The 21,836-nt window shown below is 40.3% G+C and overlaps 1 protein-coding gene across 2 annotated transcripts in view; it reads left to right on the top strand.

Annotated features, from left to right (window-relative positions):
• Nucleotides 1–21,836, top strand: part of LOC131248813 (uncharacterized) — an 88,168-nt gene that overhangs the window by 3,698 nt on the left and 62,634 nt on the right. For both annotated transcript variants that reach the window (XM_058249284.1, XM_058249285.1), the window contains exons 7-8: nt 20,303–20,373; nt 20,461–20,571. In XM_058249284.1, coding sequence (XP_058105267.1) covers nt 20,303–20,373; nt 20,461–20,571 — 182 coding nt within the window. The remainder of the gene's footprint in view (nt 1–20,302; nt 20,374–20,460; nt 20,572–21,836) is intronic.

The raw sequence follows: 21,836 nt of genomic DNA, 5'->3' as shown, positions 1-21,836 counted from the left end.
TGCTTCATGCGCCATTTCATGTGGAGGTTTGTCTAGAGGGAAGGCTCCAACGCCACTTCTCTCACTTCTTTGTCCTGACACAAGGGTCCAACGCCACTTCTCATGGGCATGTGTCCTGAATGAACCTCCATGCGCCACTTTTGGTGGAGACATGTCCTGATACATGGCTTTTGCAGTATTCTGGTCCTAATATAAACCTTATGCACTCCACATTCCCTATCTAAGCTTGTGCAGTCCTATGTTTAGACAGACGGCCTCTACATCTGTTGGATGACTATGAATACCTCTCTCCTATTTACATTTGGAGAGGGTAGTGAGAGAAAGAAGTAAGAAGGAGAAGTGAGAAAAGATAGAAGTTAGAGGATCTCAAGAAGTCCATAGAGGAGAGAAATTCCTCAATTGCGCACCTGTACAATTCAATTGCTGGATTCATAAAGGGCAGGTGCAGAGATAGAACCCTAGGAGTAAGAGAGTTTGTCCTTATGATTGAAAGGATGAATGGAAGGTCGATCAATGCTGCTGAAATTGCCATTAAACTACTGCTTTCTATTTCATTCATTGTTGGTTCATTGTAATCTATCTTAGAATCAAGGGAATACGAGGATGTAAATGAACTCAGATTGAATAGAATACTTTGTGATCATTGTTCTCTCATTCTTTCTTTGTTATCATTGAATGAAATCCCCCAAATCGAAATGCATTTGTTTCTTGTCGAAACAACTTGACTTTCATTTTATGTTTTTAAATTGTTGGGGGCTTTAAGAATTGTTTAGAAAATGTAAATTATTTTATTTGTTCTTTATAAAAGATTAAATGATATATTTTTTCTTCAATGTGAAATCATGGAGCAACGCCAACCACATGTTGTCTACTCAAAAGCGGAAGATATTGCAAAAGAATTCAAGGAACTTAAGGAGTTGGTGAGAGCTTGCTTTGAGCCCTTGATTGAATAGGAAAAGCACTTTGGGTTTCAATCTATTTTATCTGGATTTCCTAGAGATGGCGTGGTTGGCGTGGTTGTAGACAATGTGGCGACCTAAGGGGAATCCTCATTTGGATTGCTTGATGGATCCATGGATGGGGATGGATCAATGGCCATATCGAAAGAAGTTCAAGTTAATCGAAAAGATTAGTTGACGGATGACCCAATTGAAGAGACTGAAGGTTTAACAGATATGCACGATCCGATGATCGAAGAGATGGATACTTTCACAATCACCATAATGCCATCTCAATTTCAATCAAGTTTCACAGATCGAAAGATGACTCTGACGAAGGGGCCACAATCGACGTTTAGAACGTGGAGGACCAACAAGAAGCAGAAGAAAAGATGGTTTGTGTTTCAACACCATATTATGCACAAGCTACTTGTCAGGCGTGTAGGTCTCCACCATCAATTGCCAGCGAAGCCAAAGAAGACGCGCTACAAACGAGGATCTTTGCAGGAGATTATGACTTCCAACTTAAACTCGAGGACAAGTTTTTTTTTTTTTTTTTTAAAGCTGGGTGGAATTGATGCAACTAGATGGCCACACAAGCGGATTGATCAAGATTTGAAGAAAAGGCCCACATCTTATGTGTGTAAGCTTCGCACGTGTGTACAAGAAAAGGATCACTTTCCCTTTTTAGCCCATCACCACTTGCATTTTCTTTCAAATCTTTAGATTAGAAAATTTCCTTTTTCTTTCATATCTTTATATTAGGCAAGAAGTAATTTTAGATTTTTCTTATTTAGGTGCTTTCTTAATTAGGTAGTTTTCTATTTTCTCAGATCTTGGATAGCTAGGAATTCTATTTTTAGATTCCATGACTTCTATTGCAAATTGTAAGGACGGATTATAAATAAGTCTAATGGCCTATGGAATAAGACAAGTTGAACGAAATTTCTTTTGAGTAATGTCTCTTCTTTCTCTACGGCAGTCGTTGAAAGGGGACTTTTGAGCTTGCTCATAGTCTTGCATTCGTGGTCTCTAGCATTCGGCTAGAGGATTGTTGGGTCCTTTCCCACAACCTCTTTCTTCTTTTCTTTGATCTATTTGCCTCCCCTTTCGGGGTTTGCATTATGGCTCTTTTCCTTCATTTATTCCCAATTCTAGTTTACGACGTGAAACTGGCATATGGTACTCTTTACTCCTATTGGAGGTAAGGATACTGTCTCTGTTTTTCTGTCTTTTTCCCTATCATGTCTTGTTTCTGCCTAAAATTTCATGTAATCTATTATCAGTTAGTAAAGTAACCAAGGGCTTGAATTGTAGTGTTACCTTTTATCTTGATTGTTGTGTTTTCCAACATCTGAAGATGAAGAAGCCACTTGGTTTGGACATGAGAATGATGGTTTAATCTGATACGTCAATCCTTGTCCAACGTAGACAATAGATTAGCTATCTCCATATCTTTTTGACTTTGGTAAAAGCAGTCCTCCCACACCACCTTACACCCAACTCGCTGAAAGCACTATCACCCAAAACCCTTTATTGGAACTTGGAAGGCACTACATAGAGTTCTTCAAGTTGAACATACAAAGGAGATTTTGTGCACCATATGTCCTATCAAAACCCTGGACCTTAGACCTATCTTTGACTTTGAATTGAAGATGACTGGAACAAAATTGTAGAGCCCAGTAGACAACTCTCTAGATTGGCAACCAAACTTTACAGGAGGTAACCACCACAACCCAACCATTACTTGCTTGGCCATATTTCTCAATTAGGGTACTTCTGAGAAGAGAGCCCTTATCAGAGCCTAACCTCCACCATTTGCCAAGGAACTTGTTTTCTTCACTATCATTCCATTGAAACCAACTTTAGATGGCCTTGATCTTATCTACAACCTTTATCGGGCATCAAAGGATGGATAACATGTGCTCAAGCATGCTCGCCAAAACTGACTCGATGTTATTTTGCTACCAAGCGATAGAAGCACCCCCTGTAAAAGATTTAAAGCAAACTCATGCATTAAGAATACCGCGATCTGAGTCAGTTAGCCATTTGAAGCGACAATATGCTGGTTTCGAATCAAACAACAGTTCATCTTCCTCAACAACACCAGCAATGCAACGTTCGTTTCCTCCTTCAATCTCAAGACGATCGAAGAATAAAGAAATAGAAGTCTTGTCGGCAGATATTAATCAGCGTAATCAGCCTTCACCAGATGAGCACGTTGCTGAAAAAATCCTTAATCTTCCAGCAGCGACTGCCGTGAACAACATTGAACCAGAAGTAGAAAGGCCACAACCACAAGCAGTTAGATTTCAAGGGCCTGCGCCTAATATTTCTTAAATCATCGAAACCATTCATCTAGAAAAGGAACGAAATTAGAATAAAAGGTTCCGATACTAGACACCATATCTCCTTGAAATAGAAGAAATGTCATTTCCCGCTGATTTTAAACACCCGGACTTTAAGAAGTTTAATGGGGATGGATCACCAGAAGAACATATGATGTATTTCATAACAAGGATGAGAAATTTCTCTAGAGTTACTCAATATTGTTTGCGATTATTCGGGTCATCTCTAACAGGGAAAGCCTTCAGATGGTATTCGACCTTGAATCCAGAGTCTATTCATACTTAGGAATAGATGCAAGATGCTTTTATGGCAAACTTTTTCTCTTCCAACAGAGAAGTCAGTTTGACTGAATCAGCCTCTGCTCGCCAACGAGAAAATGAACTAGTCGAAGAAATCATCAGTCGATGGAAAGACTTGGGGGCATCATGTCGATATCTTCCAGTAGAATCAGAACAAGTTAAGCTATGTTTACGAGGCATAAGACCAGAAGTGACATGCAACCTGATTAGTGCAGATATACAGACCTTTCGTGATCTTGCTACCAAGGCTCATGCTCTTGAAAAAATGGTTGAAAATGTGTCCTCTTTTTACATGAAGTCACTATGCCAGAGTTTTCATAAAACATCGGCCAACGTCACTAGCAAGGAAGAAAAGAAAGAAGATTATCAGGATGACGAAAGAAACAGTGATGAAGAAGGTAAAAACGGTCGTGTGATTATGATGACATATAAAAGGTCTAGACAATATAAAAACCATATGAAGTATGCATTCGCAAGAAAAGACGTACTTCCTATGATGAATCGATTGTTGGCTATGAAGAGTATCGAATTACTTCGGCTAAAACACCTTGAAGAAATTGAAAAGACAAGAGGAAAGGATTATTGTCATCATCACCGTACATTTGGATATCATATAGAAAATTGTAATGCCCTTAGGAAAAAGCTACAAAAGATGATTAATAAGGGAGAAATTGTGATGAAAGAACATGACAGAAAGAGAAGAATGACAAGTCCAAAGCATTGATGATCTTTTGAGAAAGAGAACAAGATTCTAGTGTCAAATAATCTTCAGTCATACATCTTTATGGGTCTTCATTCCTCCGCGAAGCAAAAAAATGAAGAATGATTAGTAAATGGAAGAATCAAAGAAAGACAATTTTTAAAAATCCGTTTATATACTTTTTAAGTAGTGGGACGAAATTCTCAATCCACCTAATTCCAAAGAAGGTAATTGTTGATTTTTTGAGATGAAATTTGTCGATACTAATTTTTATAGGCCAACACTGGGGCCAAAATTATTACTGTGGTTGAGTTATTATATATCGACACTCAAGCCTGGGATTATTATCGCAATTGGATTATTGATGTGCCTTCAAAAGTATCTTCGAAATTATATATCCTGAAATATTTTCAGATTACCGCCAACTATCTCTGAGCCCTGGCCGGTTATCTGCAAAGATTTATTGAGTGACAATTTGTCTAGATTATCACTAATTATCAAGCTTATAATGCCAATTAAAGACACGAAGATATTTAACAAATATATTCTTCAAGAAAAGTGATATACTGTGATTTATCGAAAGTCACTTACAAGACCAGGGCCAAGTTCAAATCCTAAATGAGACAATCAGTATATTATCACTGAAGATTATATCAACAAAATTTATCAAGCTATGGATCAGAATGAATAGGGCATCGGAATGCCTGCAGACATTCATCTTATAAAAATTATTGTTCTCGAAAGGTAAAATAGTTTTGATTGTGAAGATTCTCGGAGAAAATCTCACCCAATCAAAAGGGGGCAGATTAGGTAACATTTATACACTACCGCGCAATAGCCTGAAGCCCTATCAAGTCGCAAACTATTTTCTGCAAGCGATGATTATAAAGGAATAAATATATAAGCATGATCCTTCTGGGACAAGCAACAAAACGATAATCACCTTATTTCATTCTTATGACAGAATATTATATCGGTCAACCGATAGAATCATCCTTAGAATTATCACCTTATATACATTACAAAGCATTGCTGATTATCAAGATATCATTGGTCATCGCTAAGACATTGTTTATTGCGGAATATTATTACAGATCATCACTGATATTACCACTATTATTGCCAAACTGATATATGCCTCGACAAGATAATATTAGCAGTTATTATTGAGCTGTTATTAGCGTTGAGCGCTGCCAAATAGATATTATTACCTATTATCGACATATTGATATTGTGACCGATTGATTTACTAATTCATTTTATTTACTGATTCATCTTATTTACTAATTCATCTTAAGTGGCAATAAAGCTCCATTTAAAGCTCGCTTTATCTAAAGCTCCAACGTGAAAGCCCCAGCATAAAACTCCATCTAAAGCTCCAACATGAAAGCCTAGCGTAAAGCAACGGTCGAAAGGATCTCCGATGACGACAATGACGATGTAAACAATAACGATTAGCACAATTGCCTAAGAATTATCGCCTCATACGAAGCGTGGCTAGTTATTGAAATATCATTGATTCTCGCCATTATCGTCAATTTAAGATCAAAATTCAGTCGTTGATAAAAGAAAAATCGCGATCAAAGAAATATTAAAATACTATACTATCGTCAGGCAAAGACACGAGAGCAAAGCCACCTTAATACTATCATTAGGCAAAACCACAAGAGCAAAGCCACCTTGATACTATCGCCATGCAAAGCCACGAGAGCAAAGCCACCTTGATACTATCGCCAGGCAAAGCCACGAGAGCAAAGCCACCTTGATACTATTGCCAGCGGCGAGCACCCAAGAAGGTCAATCACACATGAGACCTATATCTAAAGCTCCGACTTACCCCAGCCCGAAATCAGCGGTAAACTATAATTGCTCATTGAGCCCAACCTGAAATTGGAGGTAAACTATAATTGCTCTTTGAGCCCAGCCCGAAATCGACAGTCAACTATAATTGCTCCTTGAGCTCCTCAAGTCCATTCAAGTCCAGTCAAAGTGAATTCCAGTCAAAGTTAAGTCCAATGAAGGAATGCCGAGTCAAAGTTACATTCGCTCCAACACCTTATGAGCTTAAGCTGTGGCCCGAAATTGATACTGATATGACTAATCTTACAGACTAAATTATAAAACAAAGAATACAACAAATGCAACGCAAAGAACGCTAACAAGCACGGAAAATGAAATGACTAAATCATTGTCATATTACATATCGCAAAGAAAGGGAACATGCAGTTCAAATCATTATACATTCTAATTACTTCAAAGTCATCAATGCATTATGATTATTTTAGAATTGTTAATAATTATTCTCAGTCTATTAATATATATTGAATCTATCAATACATCATGAAACTAGACTGGAAAGTTGTGATAACTTGAGATACTAATTCCAATTAATTTGGCAGGAAAGATTATCACTCGAAATCCTGGATTATGCAGGCCGTGAATAAAGGAGACATTCTCAAAGATTGTTGCAATAGGAACAAACATTAAAGAACAATTCCCTGGCCACAGAGCTCAAAGAAAGAGTTGCTGGAGGTGATCGAAAAGATCGTTGCAGCAGGAGTAGCATTAAAAGACAGTTCTCTAATTAAGTTGCTCAAAGATAGAGTTATCACAGCTGTTATAGCGGCAAGTTCCAATAAAAAGAGAATTGTGCGAACAAGGGGAATCAAAACTATGGAGGATGCAATTGCGGCCCTGTTCATAAAAAGGCGTTCTGTATGATCGATCGCTATGAAAACAAAATGCTTTCATTGCCGTCATTGTCCTCCTTATCGAAGCATTCATTCGGTGCTTCTGATTGGGGGCATTCAGTCTTCCATTCACGCATGATCATTCAGTCTTCTGATCTAGCGCGATCATTTAGTTCTTCGTTCGAGTGATTCTTTTCTGTCGTGAAATGATTTTTGTCCAGAAGAAAATCGATCCTCCGTTTGATTTTGTAAAACCAATCAAAGAAGGATCGAGGGGGCATCTGTTGGGGCACAAAAAATGCTCCAAATCTCTTAGACTGGATTCCCTGTTGTGCGGACAACGTCCCTTGTTGGAATCCCTGTTGCGTGCACCCTCTCTTTTCTAGGAAACCCTGTTGTGCACACCCTCTCTTTCCCAGGAAACCCTGTTGCGCACAACCTCTCCCTAGAAACCTTGTTGTGCACACCCTCTCTCTCTCCCTGGTTCCTATTGCGCTGCCAGTCTCCCAGACTGGATTCTCTTTTGCGAGGCTAGTCTCCCAGATTGGATCCCCTATTGTGCGCCCAGTCTTTCAGGCTGGGTGCTCTGTTGTGCACCCCTTATTAGGTTGCAATCCAACCTATTGCGCGGAAATAGCCTTTGCACATGTAAAACCAGTCCACCCGCACAACAAGTCCTATCGCGCAATAGGTCCCACTGCGCAACAGGCATGTCTGCGCAATGGACTCACCCACGCCATGTGTTCCTTGTATAATGGAAAGCCTTCCATGATTTGCATGAATAATGCTTTTAGTGGTCTATTTGCTAGATAGTTTGACATGACTTGTCCTTCTATATACATGTTATGTGCATATGAGTGAAGAACCAATGATCTCAAGCCCGCGCAACTCTTTGTCACCACAACAGACACTTTTTGAAATGAAATGCTATCGAAATTATTATTAAACCGCTTTTCGTTTCTTTCCTTGTACTTTGTTTTTGAATCAAGGGAAATATGAGGATATAATCGAAACGCAGAATTAATAAAATTTAAGATGATGAATGTTGTTCTATTTTCTTCATTATTATTGAATGATAATGCCCTTATCGAAATGCATTCGTTTCTTGTCGAAACAATACCCTTCATGAAAATCATATGGTCTGGGTCGCTTATCGTTTGCTTGACCTCGATAACGGTCTGTCTTCTCTTCTTTCTGTCCTTCGTCGACTACGGGGATCTCCCCTCTTTTCTTGGTCAACCAGATTAGCTATTCGTCGACCTGAACCTCGTTGTGCCGTCTCGTTTTGAAAAGCCGGCATCTTTTTAGTCATTATCTCTAGTGTATGGGCTTTCGTAGCAAGATCACGAAAGGTCCGTATATCGCCGCTTGCTAATCCGAATGTCATTCCCATTTCCATTGAGTTCGGATACATCTTAACTTGCTCTCTCTTTAGGCAATTGTCTACATGATGCCCTAGAGTCTTCCACCTATCAATAAATTTCTCTACCAGTTTGTTTTCGCCGTATGGACGCTAGTTCTGTGATGCTGACATCTCGGTCAGACGAGAAGAAGTTTGCCATGAAAGTATCCTGCATTTGATCACAAGTTCATATAGATTCAGGTGCCAGATTGGAATACCATCGGAATGCTTTCCTTGTAAGAGATAATCCGAACAACCGTAGGCAATATTGCAGCACCGTCGAAAAGTTTCCCATGGTAGTGATGAAATGCATCAAATGTTCTTTTGGCGAGCCATCTCCGTTGAACTTTTGAAAATTTGGGTATTTGAAATTTGCGGGGAATGGTACATCTTCAATATCCTGGAGATACGACATTCTGTATTAGAATGTTTCAGGATGTCCTCAGTCTCTTTCAGTTCTAATAGCCTCTGCCACTGCTTGTCGTATTTCTTCTTGCGTTATGGTTCGTGCTGTCAGGGCTGACCTATGTGACCCTGCCCTGGGTGGTTGTGAACCTTCCGACTGTTGTTCTTGACCGTTGACTGTAGCCACGACAGGAGGAGCTACGACTTGAGTGACATTATGTGCCAAAGTAGCTAGTGCTTCCCTGAGGTTTTTGCATTCCTCCATCAGAATTGTCTGTGCATGGGCCATCTCAACCAGGCGCTCATCTGTAGATGGCATTTGATTCTGACTGGTGCCTGCCATGTAGACTGTAGCTTCTTTGTTGACTGATTGTTCTGTTGTTGAGATAGAAGAAGGATATGTCGTCGAAGGAGAATATAGAGAAAAAGAATTCTGACTTGACCCCTTAACACTTTCGCATGATTCTGATGGTTTTGTTTTGATAATTGTGGCGAAATTGTTTGCGATAGTGTGAACGCAGCGGGCCTTTGAGAAAAGGATGCATTCTCTACAAGGGATCTCTCTCTCTTTTCTGGTCTGTCGGGCGACTACTGTAGGCAAAGTCGAAAAATCTTGCGGAGTGAAAGAACTGGCAAGCTGTCTCGGATATAATGAAGGTGGGGCTAGTGCAGGATTTCGTTTCGCGGCATTGTGCGTAATTGGCCCTCTAATCATCTGCAACGGGACCGGGCTGGTAATTGTGTGAGACCGAGCCTTTGATCTTCTTGGTGATACTACAGTCTACTTATCTTTATTATCTTGATGTATAGGTGATACAAATATCACTTCAGCTGCAGCTTTAGTCAGGGTCGGTAGAGTTTCTTGATTTGAAGATTCAAATGACATATGTTCATTGTAAACACAGTCGATGATGAAGCCTGTAGGTGTGAAGTAGATGACTGTCCGATTCGAAGCAAAAGCCATTGCGATTGGATAAAAGTTACAGTTCCTGATACATTCAACAATATGTTAGATCAAAGCTATACTTTATTTTGGAGATGAAGGGGAGGATGTTCCTGTTGGGAGTCGCCATTTTGTTGTTATTGTGACGCTAGGTAATGATAAAAGTTCTCCAGGTGATTTTTAAGTTAGTATTGTATGTTCATTCCCTAGCAGAGTTGCCATTTTGTTTCGACAAGAGACGAATGTATTTTGATAGGGGAATTATCATGCAATAATAACAAACAATATAGGAGAACATTCATCATCTAATATGTTTTATTGATTGTGGAATTCATTTACATCCCCATATTTCCCTTGATTCCAATATAAAGTACAAAACATTTGAATTAAATAAAGGCATATGGAATGATCCAAATGATGATTTCGACAACATTCCGGCTTGCGATGCACTCATTTCAATGAAAGAAGTGTTAGGCGGGTTCGAGAATCCTTTGTTTCTCCCTCGATTCATCTGAAATGACAATCCTGAAGGGAATGATGGAATTCCAATGAGAGTTGCAAACTTTGTAAAAACCCGACAACATATATGTGTTGTTCACATCTTGTGTGCACAACAGAGCCCTGTTGCGCGGCGCAACAGATCTCCAGCTCCTTTCTCCTTCTCCTTCACAAAATACCTTGTGGAGGGTATTCAGATGACTTTCTCTGAGAGCTCCGAACTTGCATGTGTCTCAAATGAAGGGGTAGAGGGATACTTATAGGCTTCTACACCCGTGAAGTCTCGAACTTCGTGCTGAATGGCCCACTGTGCGCAACAGACTTACTTTTACGCGTGCAATGGATCACAGATCAACACCATGTTGTACGGAGCGGCGCAACGTACCTCTGTTGCACGGTCACGCGCAACATGACTTATTTTGCTATATCACTTGCTCTTTTCTCTTCCTTTTCTTCTTAAATGTTCTTACTTTCATAGCTCCTTTACTAATTTTGTGTTCCAACAGGCAGTAAACAAGCTACTGCAACTTCTCATATGCTAACCAATTCCTCTTGCTAGTGTGTATGGGTGACCACATGTTCCAATTCCTCTCACATGGTGAAGAGGTTACAGTCTGCACGAGAACACGGAATTACAATAACTGTAGTGTGGGTGTGTTACTTCCGTACATCACCCACCGCTCGCCTCTATATCCATGAAGAGCTTGTTTTAGTTTGAAGTTTAAATGGGGAATGCAATTACTAAACATTTACGATAATACATAATAAATTAAAAATTATACTCACACGACATCATCGTTTTTGTCGATGCTCTTACTAGTGCGGAATGTACCCCTAGCATCCCTAACTGCAACAACTATAAACACGGATTCACAGGTCACCATTTTTAACTACTCATATTTCTAGAGGCTATAAGGAAATATGCTCATTAATGAAATTTGCTCAAATTCAATTACCTGGTCACCAAATTTTCCTTGTGCCGGTGATTTAGGGAACAAACTTTCAAACACTTCTTAGACAACCATCTTCAAATCATTTCTTTCATGGAGCCGGCGTTTGTAATGGTATTTGGGATTTAGGTAGTATGCTGAAATTCAAATATTATTTACTTAGTTGCATTGACATGCAAACAGAAGTGATGCTTAAAGTGTAAGTGATAAAAAATACAAGTAAACGTAACAAACTTACCAGCCTGGTAGAGTGCATGCTTGTGGTCTTGGTCCATCTATTATCAATGATATCCATCACCCACTGATGCGAGGTGGGGATTGCAATCTGTATCCCTTCTCTTATAATTCTCATAAGCCTTACATTAACCCCATCAAAAGCCACATCTTATTATGTATGACCCATAGGACCTTGTAAATTGGATGTAGGATGGAGACAATGGTATGAACTCTATCCCAGAAGGATTCAACCAATACCGTTTTCAAAACCTTCTTTGCACCATCGATCTTCCTCTGGTTCCACTCTAAGTATTTCTTTGATTTGAACAAATTTCTAAGACCCGCACGGTTCCTGTACAAGTTGTTGAGTGCAATGAAATTCATGGTTGAATCGTGTTGCACCCGGTCTAACGATGTCCCCTCCACAACACTCGTGCATTGCAAACAACAACCACGAATGATTGTATATGAAGTTCATCACTCTTCTTGCATCATCGATGGTCTTGCTGACAGAGTTCCTCTGGCCTATTGCCTAGCATTAAATCAATGCAGTGTGTGCGCACGGGGTCCAATAGAGATGGTACCTCTTCATCAATTTCTTCCCCTCAATGAATGCACTGCCGTTGCTCGTGATAACTTTGATGACATTCTGGGGCCCAACATTGCTAATCACTTCCACTAGGAGTTCATATATATATATATATTTGTAATCTTTTATTTTGGCGGATGCATCAATAGATTTGAGGAAAACGGGTTGCCCTCTACATGACACCATGAAATTGATAATGGACATTTTTGTGGGTCCCGTCCACCCATCGCACATGACTGTGACCCCATACTGCTTCCAGTTCGGCTTGAGTTTACGTAACCAAGCTCCCATCTCCTCATACTGTTGATCGAGGTAGACCCTAAGAATCTTCGTTGGCGTCAGAGGTTTCACGCCGGGCCTGTGTCGCTGCACCTCAATCATATTTATGAAGTGAGGACTGGTGGCTACATTGGTCGGTATGTGGCTTGAGATGAACCACCTAGATACGGCAATCCCCACTTCTCCCTGATCCCCTTGTTTCATATATTTTTCAGCCTCTTCTAATTAACACCTGCAATGGGTTCATCTATAATGCGGGTGCTTTGTGTGCATTGTAGGCTACACACTGCCTCTTCCAAACCTTTTGCTGCTCCCACCAACCTCATGTTGGGATTTTCCAAACAACGACCTAGTCTCGTCGAGTCGTCTCCTCTGCTCCCCGTCCCACCCTAATGCTTGTGAATCGTGGATTGCATGTCTGAACTCTCTCCTATCCCGCGTTGTAACACAATTATCGGGATATGCAATCCCCTCGTTGTCGTTAGCATCATCTTGCTCCTCCTCGACAACACCTAGGCCACGTCCAGTACCCCATAGCTGCTCCCTGAGATCCCTCTCACAATCCTTCTGTTGTAGCTTATGTGACTTTGCCTCAACCAAAACTCTTCTCATCTCTTCTCTCACTGCCTTTGTTACACTCGGGTAGTCTTTCACGTTCTTATACACCCCTGCCAAATGCTCGTTAGCCTAGACACCCCCCCCCCACTCCATATCACTTGGCCGCACTAGTTGCATACGGCTCCATATTTATTTCCCTCCACTGGCCGTCCATGTTTCCATCCAATGTCCCTTGCTCCACCTTTTCCCGATCCAGACGACATTTTGCTCCTTAGTAGCATACAAATTTGCAATAATCGACTAAAAAAAGAACATCGGTTCCTATTCAGTGTAATAAGCCCAAATCAGTATTTTCCATCAAGGAGATTTTTTATGTATAGGCCATCCACAAACAAATTGAATTACTTGAACCATGGGCCGAGCATTGAATTGACTCCTTTCAATCCAATTCACTTGAGTATGAAATGCATGAATAAATTAAATCAAGCATAAGATCAAAGCCATCCATTAGGTGGGTCCCTTAATTTGGTGCTCTGGCGTGAAAAAATCAGGCTAGTGGGATGACATGTATAGTATACATTAAGGAGAGTCATTTGATATATGTGTTTTATCCACCCCGTCCATCTATTTTTAAAGATTATTTTATGGCTTGGGCTAAAAAATAAGATAGACCCACTTCTCAAGTGGACATGAAACAATGGTGATTGAAGGAAAAAAACAAATATCAGCTTCATCCAAAGCTTTTATCACACCAAAGAAGTTTTTAATGGTGGCGTTCATTCACATTGATTCCTGTGGTGTGCTTCACATGAGTTTTGGATATACCTAATTTTTTGGCTCATACCGTAAAATGATCTGAAAAAATGAATGAACGACATGGATAAACAGAAACATCATGGTGGGTCCCCTGGATCCACTGAGGTGGGTGGGACCCCTGATAGTGGGGCTCACAGTGATGCATGTGCCTTAAATCTACAGCGTCCAACCATTTTCAAAGCTCATTTTAAGGCATAATCCAAAAAATGAAGCATGCCCAAATCTTAGGTGGACCACACCACAAGAAACAATCGTGATTGAATCCTCACGACTAAAAACTTCATAGAGTCTACCAGAATGTTTATTCGCCATTCAACCTGTTTATAAGGTCACAAAGACCTATATGAAGAGACCACACAAATATCAGCTTGATCGAAAGCTTGTGGTCCATAGGAAGTTTTTAATGGTCAATTACTACTGTTTCCTATACTATGGTCCATCTAAAATTTGGATCTGCTTCAATTTTTTGGATCATGCCCTAAAATGAGTTTCCAATACAAATAGACGTCATGAATGTAGTCACATACATCAAGATGGCCCTAGAGTTAGGGTTCCACGCACCTGGTGGATCCCAAAGCCGCTCGATGTTACCCGAGTAACGTCGTGTTATCTTGACCATATGGGGCCCAATTTTATCGCTGTGACAAATCCACCCCCGTTCATCTGTTTCAGATAATCATTTTAGTGCATGGTCCCGAAAATGAAGTAGAGATCCAAATCTCAAGTGGACCACACCAATGGAAACAATAGTGATTGAATCCCACCATAAAAAAACTTTTTAGGAGCCATGAGAGTTTCTGATCTAGCTGATAATTGTGTTTTCGTCTCATCTAGGTCTGTATGACCTAATCAAGAGGTTGGATGGCATAAAAACATCATAGTGGGTCCCACAGAGCATCAGGCCATGGAAGTCGCATGCCCACGACTTCATCGGGAAAAATCTCAGATTGCGCACTGACTAACTTAGTACGTTGAGCGTACTGAGTAAACTCTGTAGGGCCCACTGTGATTTATGTACTTTATCCACCCCGTCCATCCATTTTACCATATAATTTTAAGGATTCATGTAAAAAATGAAGCATATCCAAACATCAAGTGGACCACATCACAGGAAACAATGTGAATTGAATGTATACCGTTGAAAAATTCTTTGGGGCTACATAAGTTTTGGATCAAGCTGATTTTTTTATGTTTTACCTTCATCCATGGCTGTATGATTAACAATTTTGATGACAAATAACCATCACTGTGGGCCCTAGGAAGGTTTCAACGGTGGAATCATTATTCTCACCGTTTCCTTCGGTGTGGTCCACTTGAGCTTTGGATATGCTTCAATTTTTGGGATTAACCACTAAAATGATATGGAAAATGGAAGGACGGTGTGGATAAACGACATACATTCACAGTGGGCCCAAGAGAGTTTACTCGGTACGATTAAGCGTACAAGTTACTTAGTAAAAAAATGTGTTAATCTAGGGAAGTCACCAAGTTATGTGGACCCACCATGATGTATGCGTTATATCTAAATTGTTTATCCATTTGGAGAGATCATTTTATGGTACGACCCGAAGAATGTGGTAGATCCAAAGCTCAAGTGGACCCCACTATAGAAAAAACAATGGGGATTGAACACCTACCATTAAAAACTTCATGAGGGCCACAAAAGTTTTCTATCAAGATGATATTTATGATTTTCCCTTCTTCGCTATATGTGTGAACTTATGAACAGGTTGGATCTCAAATAAACATCATTGTGGGCCTTAGAAAGGTTTCATTGTTGGCCGTAACTGTCCCCACTGTTTTCTATGGTGGGGTCCACTTGAGCTTTGGATATACCTCTTTTCTTGACTCATTAATGCAGGGTCATTTTCACATCGGGCTCGAGTGGGGTAGCCCGTGGGATGTAGGGACACACTCGGGTTGGGTGACCCATGTGATTTGGGGCCCACGGGGGAGGTCTCGTGTTTGAGACTCCCCATCGAGGGTGATTAATGCGCGTTTCACATCGGGCTCAAGTAGGGTAGCCTATGTAATGTGGGGACACACTCGGGGTGGGTGACCCATGTGATTTGGGGCCCATGAGGGGGGTTCGGCCGAGGTCCTAACCAATACGATGTGGAGCGTGGGCTATGAGATAAGGGGATTAATTCGCCATACTCTAACAGTTCGAGCTTTTAGAGCAAATGGTTAATTGTCCTGCATCACTCACGGCATAAAATGATCTCACCAAATGGATGGACGTTATGGATATACTAGATATATCATGGTGGGGTTCACCAAACTTGGTTATGTAGCGAATCACTACTAAGGCCGTGGACATGGATTTCCTGCGAAAGCCTTTTGTAGGAAGTTCTTACGCAATGGTGGGGCACACCGCGATGTATGTGAGGAATCCATTCCGTCTATTCGTTTTGCGAGTTCATTTTAGGATGTGAGACCAAAAATGAGGTGGATAAAAAACTCAAGTGGGTCACACGATAGGGAAAATCGGGAAAAGAAATTTATACCGTTGAAACCTTCTTGGGCTCCACCTTGATGTTTATATGCTATCCAAATAGTTATAAAGTCATTCCCAATGGGATGAAGTGAAAAGACCAAAAAGATAGCTTGATACAAAACTTTTATGGCCATAAGAATGCTTCAATGGTGCTCACTGAATTCCCACTGTTTCATCTCGTGTGGTCCATTTGAGTGTTGGATACACCTCATTTTTCATCGAACACACTAAGATTATCTCTCAGAGATGGCGGGGTGGATTTCTCACAAACATCGCAGTGTGCCCCACCCAACATCCTTGCGTAGGAACTTGATGCGAAAGGCTTTCGAAGGAAATCTGCTTCCCTATTCCGCGTCCCCTATATCGTCGAAGGCTTGAAGTAAAAAAACACAAAAAAAAAACCCTCAAATTTCGTTCGGAAGGGGGATTCTCACTGAAGAAAGAGGGATTTTTGAGGGAGGGTTTCAAAACCCTAAATGATTCCCAAATCATGAGGAAATTCCTTCACCGGAATTTTGAGCTTCCAATCGAGAAAGAAAAGGGAAATTTCGAGGTTTTTCTTACCTCTGTGTGCAATGTTCGAAGATCGGCGTTGTCGATCGAGGCATTCTTCTGACTTCTGAGTTTTGATCAACCAGGTACAAGATCACTCTCACATATTTACAAAAATAGCAAAATCAAAGTGATCTTCCGATTTTATTTCCCGATTTCTACCTATTTATCGAAAAAGTGGTTGTTGGCTATAGTTTTCCCGTGATAGGTTACGTGGTTGGTGGCTACAATCGAAATTCTCGGCAATAACACAAAATTATCGACAATATCTTTGATATTTCATCGATAATCCGGAGAGAAAATTGGGGTATCTGTGTCGCTAGTCTGATAATATCGACATTTCGTTGACAATGGGAACACTAGTCGCAGGTGCATTTTGGTTCCCTAATCTTCAATGCCCACTCGATTCAGCCGCAACATTGGACTAAACATGACCATGAGTTTAGAGCAATTGAATGAAATCCTTAAACTGGTTATGGGGCGCCTTAACAAGATCGATGCCCACAACAAGGCCACAACAGAGCGGATTACTGTGTTGGCAGGTCGAGTCGCTGCGGTAGAAGTGCCCCATTAGCCAAACCCCAACACCGGGGACGATGCCCATTCACAGGCGGGTGATCAAGTCGATGCACGCAATGGTCATAATGTGGTCCGGCAATGTAATGGTGGCGCACGTGAGAGGAAGGTGGTTCATCGAGTTCCACTCTCACCCGCGGATTGATGTGACCGTCTTGAAACAGATGAGCGGATCATGAAGAGCGTGAAAATGGAGGCTCCTAGCTTCAATGGTTGCCTTGACCTAAAAGCTTTCATCGACTGGATGGCGGGCATGGACCACTATTGAGTGGTATGATATGTCCGACGATTGGCGGGTGAGATTTGCTAAGATGAAGCCAGAGGGGAAAGCCAAAATGTTTTGGATAATCACAAAGAGGCGGATGGAAAGGGAAGGACATGCTCCCATGACTCATTGGGGAGAGATGAAGTAGATCTTGAAGATGAAGTATGTACCTTATACATACTGTTAGAGGTTGATGGACCAATGGGTTTCCCTACATCAAGGGACCATGTCTGTGGCAGATTACATTGCTAAATTCGAGGAGTTTATGATGCGGTGTGAAATTGAGGAGAATCCGATGAGCGTACTGTCTCGTATTCGAATGGGTCTCCGACCGAAAATAAGACAAGGTTTCCATCTCAGCTAGATTACTGCCCTAGAGGAAGTGTATCAGGCAGCTCGGGAGATTGAGTTGTATTCCTGACCACAATATGGAGGGAGGTTTGATTCTTGTACTTCTTTTGCCAGGACCAATACCCAGGCCAACAAGTCCAATTTCGGGAGCCAAACCAAAACCTAGGAGTCTCGGCCTAACCCTAGAGATGTGAAAGGAAAAGGTATAGCTGGTACCATCTCTAGGGGTAGCAATCGTATGAAAGTTTGATGTTTCCTGGGTTGGACCAAGGTAGTTTTAAAGCAAAAATGTTGAGATCTAAGAATATTAAATGCAAACGACCGAAACTGAGTTGCCTATTGTGGACAAGGGAAGACAATTGACTCAAAATCAGATCAAGTGGGCCCCACACGTGCATGTGGCAGTCACATGGGTGGCGTACGACCACCCGTGTGGGTTGATCGTGTGGTCCACGCGTGGGTCGGGTCCGTTAATAATGGAGATGGGTTTAGGTGGCCCGTAGGATCAAGTAAAATCAAATCCAAGTGAAAACAATGAAAATATCTTACCTTAGGATTGAAGATTCAAAAAGACCTATCACCTACGGTTCATCAAGCATGAAGTGGAAGAGGAAGAATCTTAGGGACGAAGCATAGAATGACTTCATACCCTCTAAGCTTCTATCCAAAGATCTAGCCTTCACAACAACAAAGGAAGAAGAAAGGGATTCCCACAATGCCTCCTCAAGATTTTCTCCAAACTCACATTAGGGTCGGATGTCTCTGCCCCACTTGCTTTATATTATTCAAAAAAATTATTGAAATGACATTTCTGCCCCTTTACTAACAAAAGCAAAATACCCATTATGTCTTAAAAGGTGAAAAATCTAATCTACCCTCCCAAAGGAAAAAAAAATGTAACAAATAGATGTCCACTGTCCAATCACAAAACAAAATGTCCAAATAATCAAATAACATAAAAGAACTAACTAAAAAAAGGGTCCAACATAATCTAACCATCAGATGGCCCCATGATGGGACACAAGATGATCCAATGGATGGATGATCATGGAGACCATGATCAACGGTGGGATGGTCTCTAAATATGATCCATGCGATGCATGCTTTTCTAATGCTCGCCGATGACCACTGGTGATCACCATAAGTTGCCTAGCTAAAGTGAAAGTGCCAATGTAGCCTGTTGATGCCTACGTCTTTGATATGTACAGAGTGGTGGTGCGATGTCCGCATCAATTTTCCCCGGGTGGGAAGAATTCACATTTGGCGAAATAAAGCTCTGATACTGCTTGAGAATGTCTGGATCTATCTGTTGTAGCTCAGACTCTGTAATCCAAGTGCTGTCAGATGTAGGTCGATTCTTCCATTTAACTAGAAATTTTTGATGTCCACCATGGCGAGTGGAAACCACCTGCTCATCCATGCTCATCCAAAATTGTTTATTACCTCCTCATTTCTCTCAGGTGCTGTTGGAATAGGTGGAGATAATATTGGGGATAGTTCGAACAATGGTTGAGCCTAACCAAGATGAAGGGATGCCCCCAAAATTAGATTGATCCAAAGCTCAGGTGTGCGACACCATGTGAATTTGTAGGTTTTTGTGTGTGTGTGTGTGTTTTTTTTTTTTTTTTTTGTCTTTTGTGGTGTGGCCCACCTGAATTTTTAGTTGGCTTGTTTTATCGGCTTGGTGGTGATTATTTATTTATTTATTTATTTATTTACTGGGGCACAATCAATGGGCAAGGTGTCATGTTGGGCCCAACGCATATAGTTGACCATGTTTGTATGTGATCATTCCTCACACACGTGTACACACACACCCATGCATGCACCCACCAACCCCCACAACCATGCACGCCTGCCACCCACACACGTGGGCACCAAAAAAAAAAAAGAAAAAAAAGGAAAAAAAAGAAAAAAAAAGAATTCTTGGCTACCCTTGCCAACAATAATGCATTTCTATTGCAAAGATCGTGCTGAATTGTGTAGACTTGAAAAGTTGTCTTGACAAAAATGGCATAAAAATGTTAGGGGTTTTTTGATATTGTTGAAAGAATTAAAACTGCTATAGTGCTTTGTGCATTACTCTATGAGTTAATATTGACATTATTACTCAACAGAACACCAAGGCATGGTGTTCTGTTGAGTAATAATGTTAGGGGGCTTTGTCCTATTCTTTAATTGGGCAGATCTTCATTACATTTTATTACAAAAAATAGAAACGATGGGGTTTCTTAGTTCTAAACTTAAAAAAGTCAATTGCTCAACCTTCTACTTTCACGAGTAGTTGCATTGATACTCTATTTATGGCCATTTAACTTTGGAATCTCATGCTTTCTACACACTCCTCACCAAATAGCTCATACTCTTCCTTTCATCAAATCTTACGACTCCAATGTTTTATTTCTAGTAACTGCGCTTGATACTTTTAGGTGGTGGCAATTGGTGAATGTGGATTGGACTATGATAGGCTTCACTTTTGCCAACCTGAGATCCAGAAAAAGTATGTTAATGTATTGAATATAATTTGAAGAAAAGATCTTGTTTGCAGATAATCTTCATGTTTATCTATTAATGACTTCTCTGTCAGGTATTTTGAGAAGCAGTTTGAATTAGCGGAGGCTGTGAAACTACCCATGTTTTTGCACATGCGTGCTGCTGCGGAAGATTTTGGTGAAATTTTTTCGCGAAATAAGAACAGGTGAGTTTGCCAGATCGCTTATATTGTCTTATATTTTGGAATTGGATGCGGCAGGTCTCTGTATATCTTTAAATTTACTGTTAACATTTGATTTCCTTATATTTTATAGCTACATCTGTAAATGAGTTGAGTAGAAAGTTGAATGAGTTGACTTGAGTCAGTTAAGCCTCAAGCTTGATCCTCCCTACAACCAGACGCTAACTTGTTTTGGCTAGATTTCTGGAAACGTCAGAATACTTAATCAAGAACTTAAAAATAGATTGAATTGGGGAGAACTTGCATAAAATTCGAAACAGAAGTAGATCTCTATAACTTGGTTAAGTGATGTAGCAAGGATGTACCTATATTGAATATCAATCCTGCAAATAATTGCTGCAAACTTGAAAAAAATCTTAATTGCAGCATAACAATAGATAGAATAATGATAAATATGTGGAGTCACACCCCAAAGGAAACCCCCAAGGAGTCGCACCAAAGGGATCTCACCACTAGATTCTAGAAGTACTACTGTCCTAGGCTAGAATCCCACTGCAGGAAACTAAAAAAGAAAATAGAAAAAAAACTTTCATTCAACCAGTGTTCGAAATATCAGTATCGTGTTACTTATCACATCCTTGGGATACAGATACGTATCGGTTATCGTACGGGATATATCGTTTGTATCGGGTAATTTATCGCACTTTTTGGGAAACATGGGGAAATATTGGGAAAATAGTTGAATTTTTCAATGAAACTTCAGGGATTGTTAAAAAAGACCTTAATACACACTTTAAAATCATAACATCTCAAAAAAGAAGTGCACATAATAGGTTTTCTTTGTATAGGGTCCTAAGCTACGTACTGTCTGACTGAACTAATGCAACTATATTCAAATTGAATGTTACATTTTGAATTTTTCTCAGTTTTTTCCCAAATTAGACCACCTTCACTCAAATTTCGAAATTTCAGTGTATGTGATGATTATTTCATCAAATACTCCTAAATACTTTGAAATTAATATCAATTGATAGCTGGTTGAAGGAAAACTTCGTAAAAAACAGGGAGAACGTGACAAACCAATGGATCTCAAAATCAATGCTCCAACTCCATGATTTTTCAATGAAAACATGAATAACCAATAGATTCAACCAACATTCATGGTATGCTCATACATATGGCCCCCTCTTGCCTTTGTGTTGCCTACAATCCTTCTCCACAATTTTCTAGAAAGAATAGCCTAGAATAACATCATGCTTGTTAATGGTTTGACTGCTTTTTTTTTTTTG

The sequence above is a fragment of the Magnolia sinica genome, chromosome 6 (genome assembly GCF_029962835.1).
Source record: "Magnolia sinica isolate HGM2019 chromosome 6, MsV1, whole genome shotgun sequence".
In the NCBI taxonomy this organism is placed as follows: Eukaryota; Viridiplantae; Streptophyta; class Magnoliopsida; order Magnoliales; family Magnoliaceae; genus Magnolia; species Magnolia sinica.
This window is presented reverse-complemented; position numbering and strand designations above follow the sequence as displayed.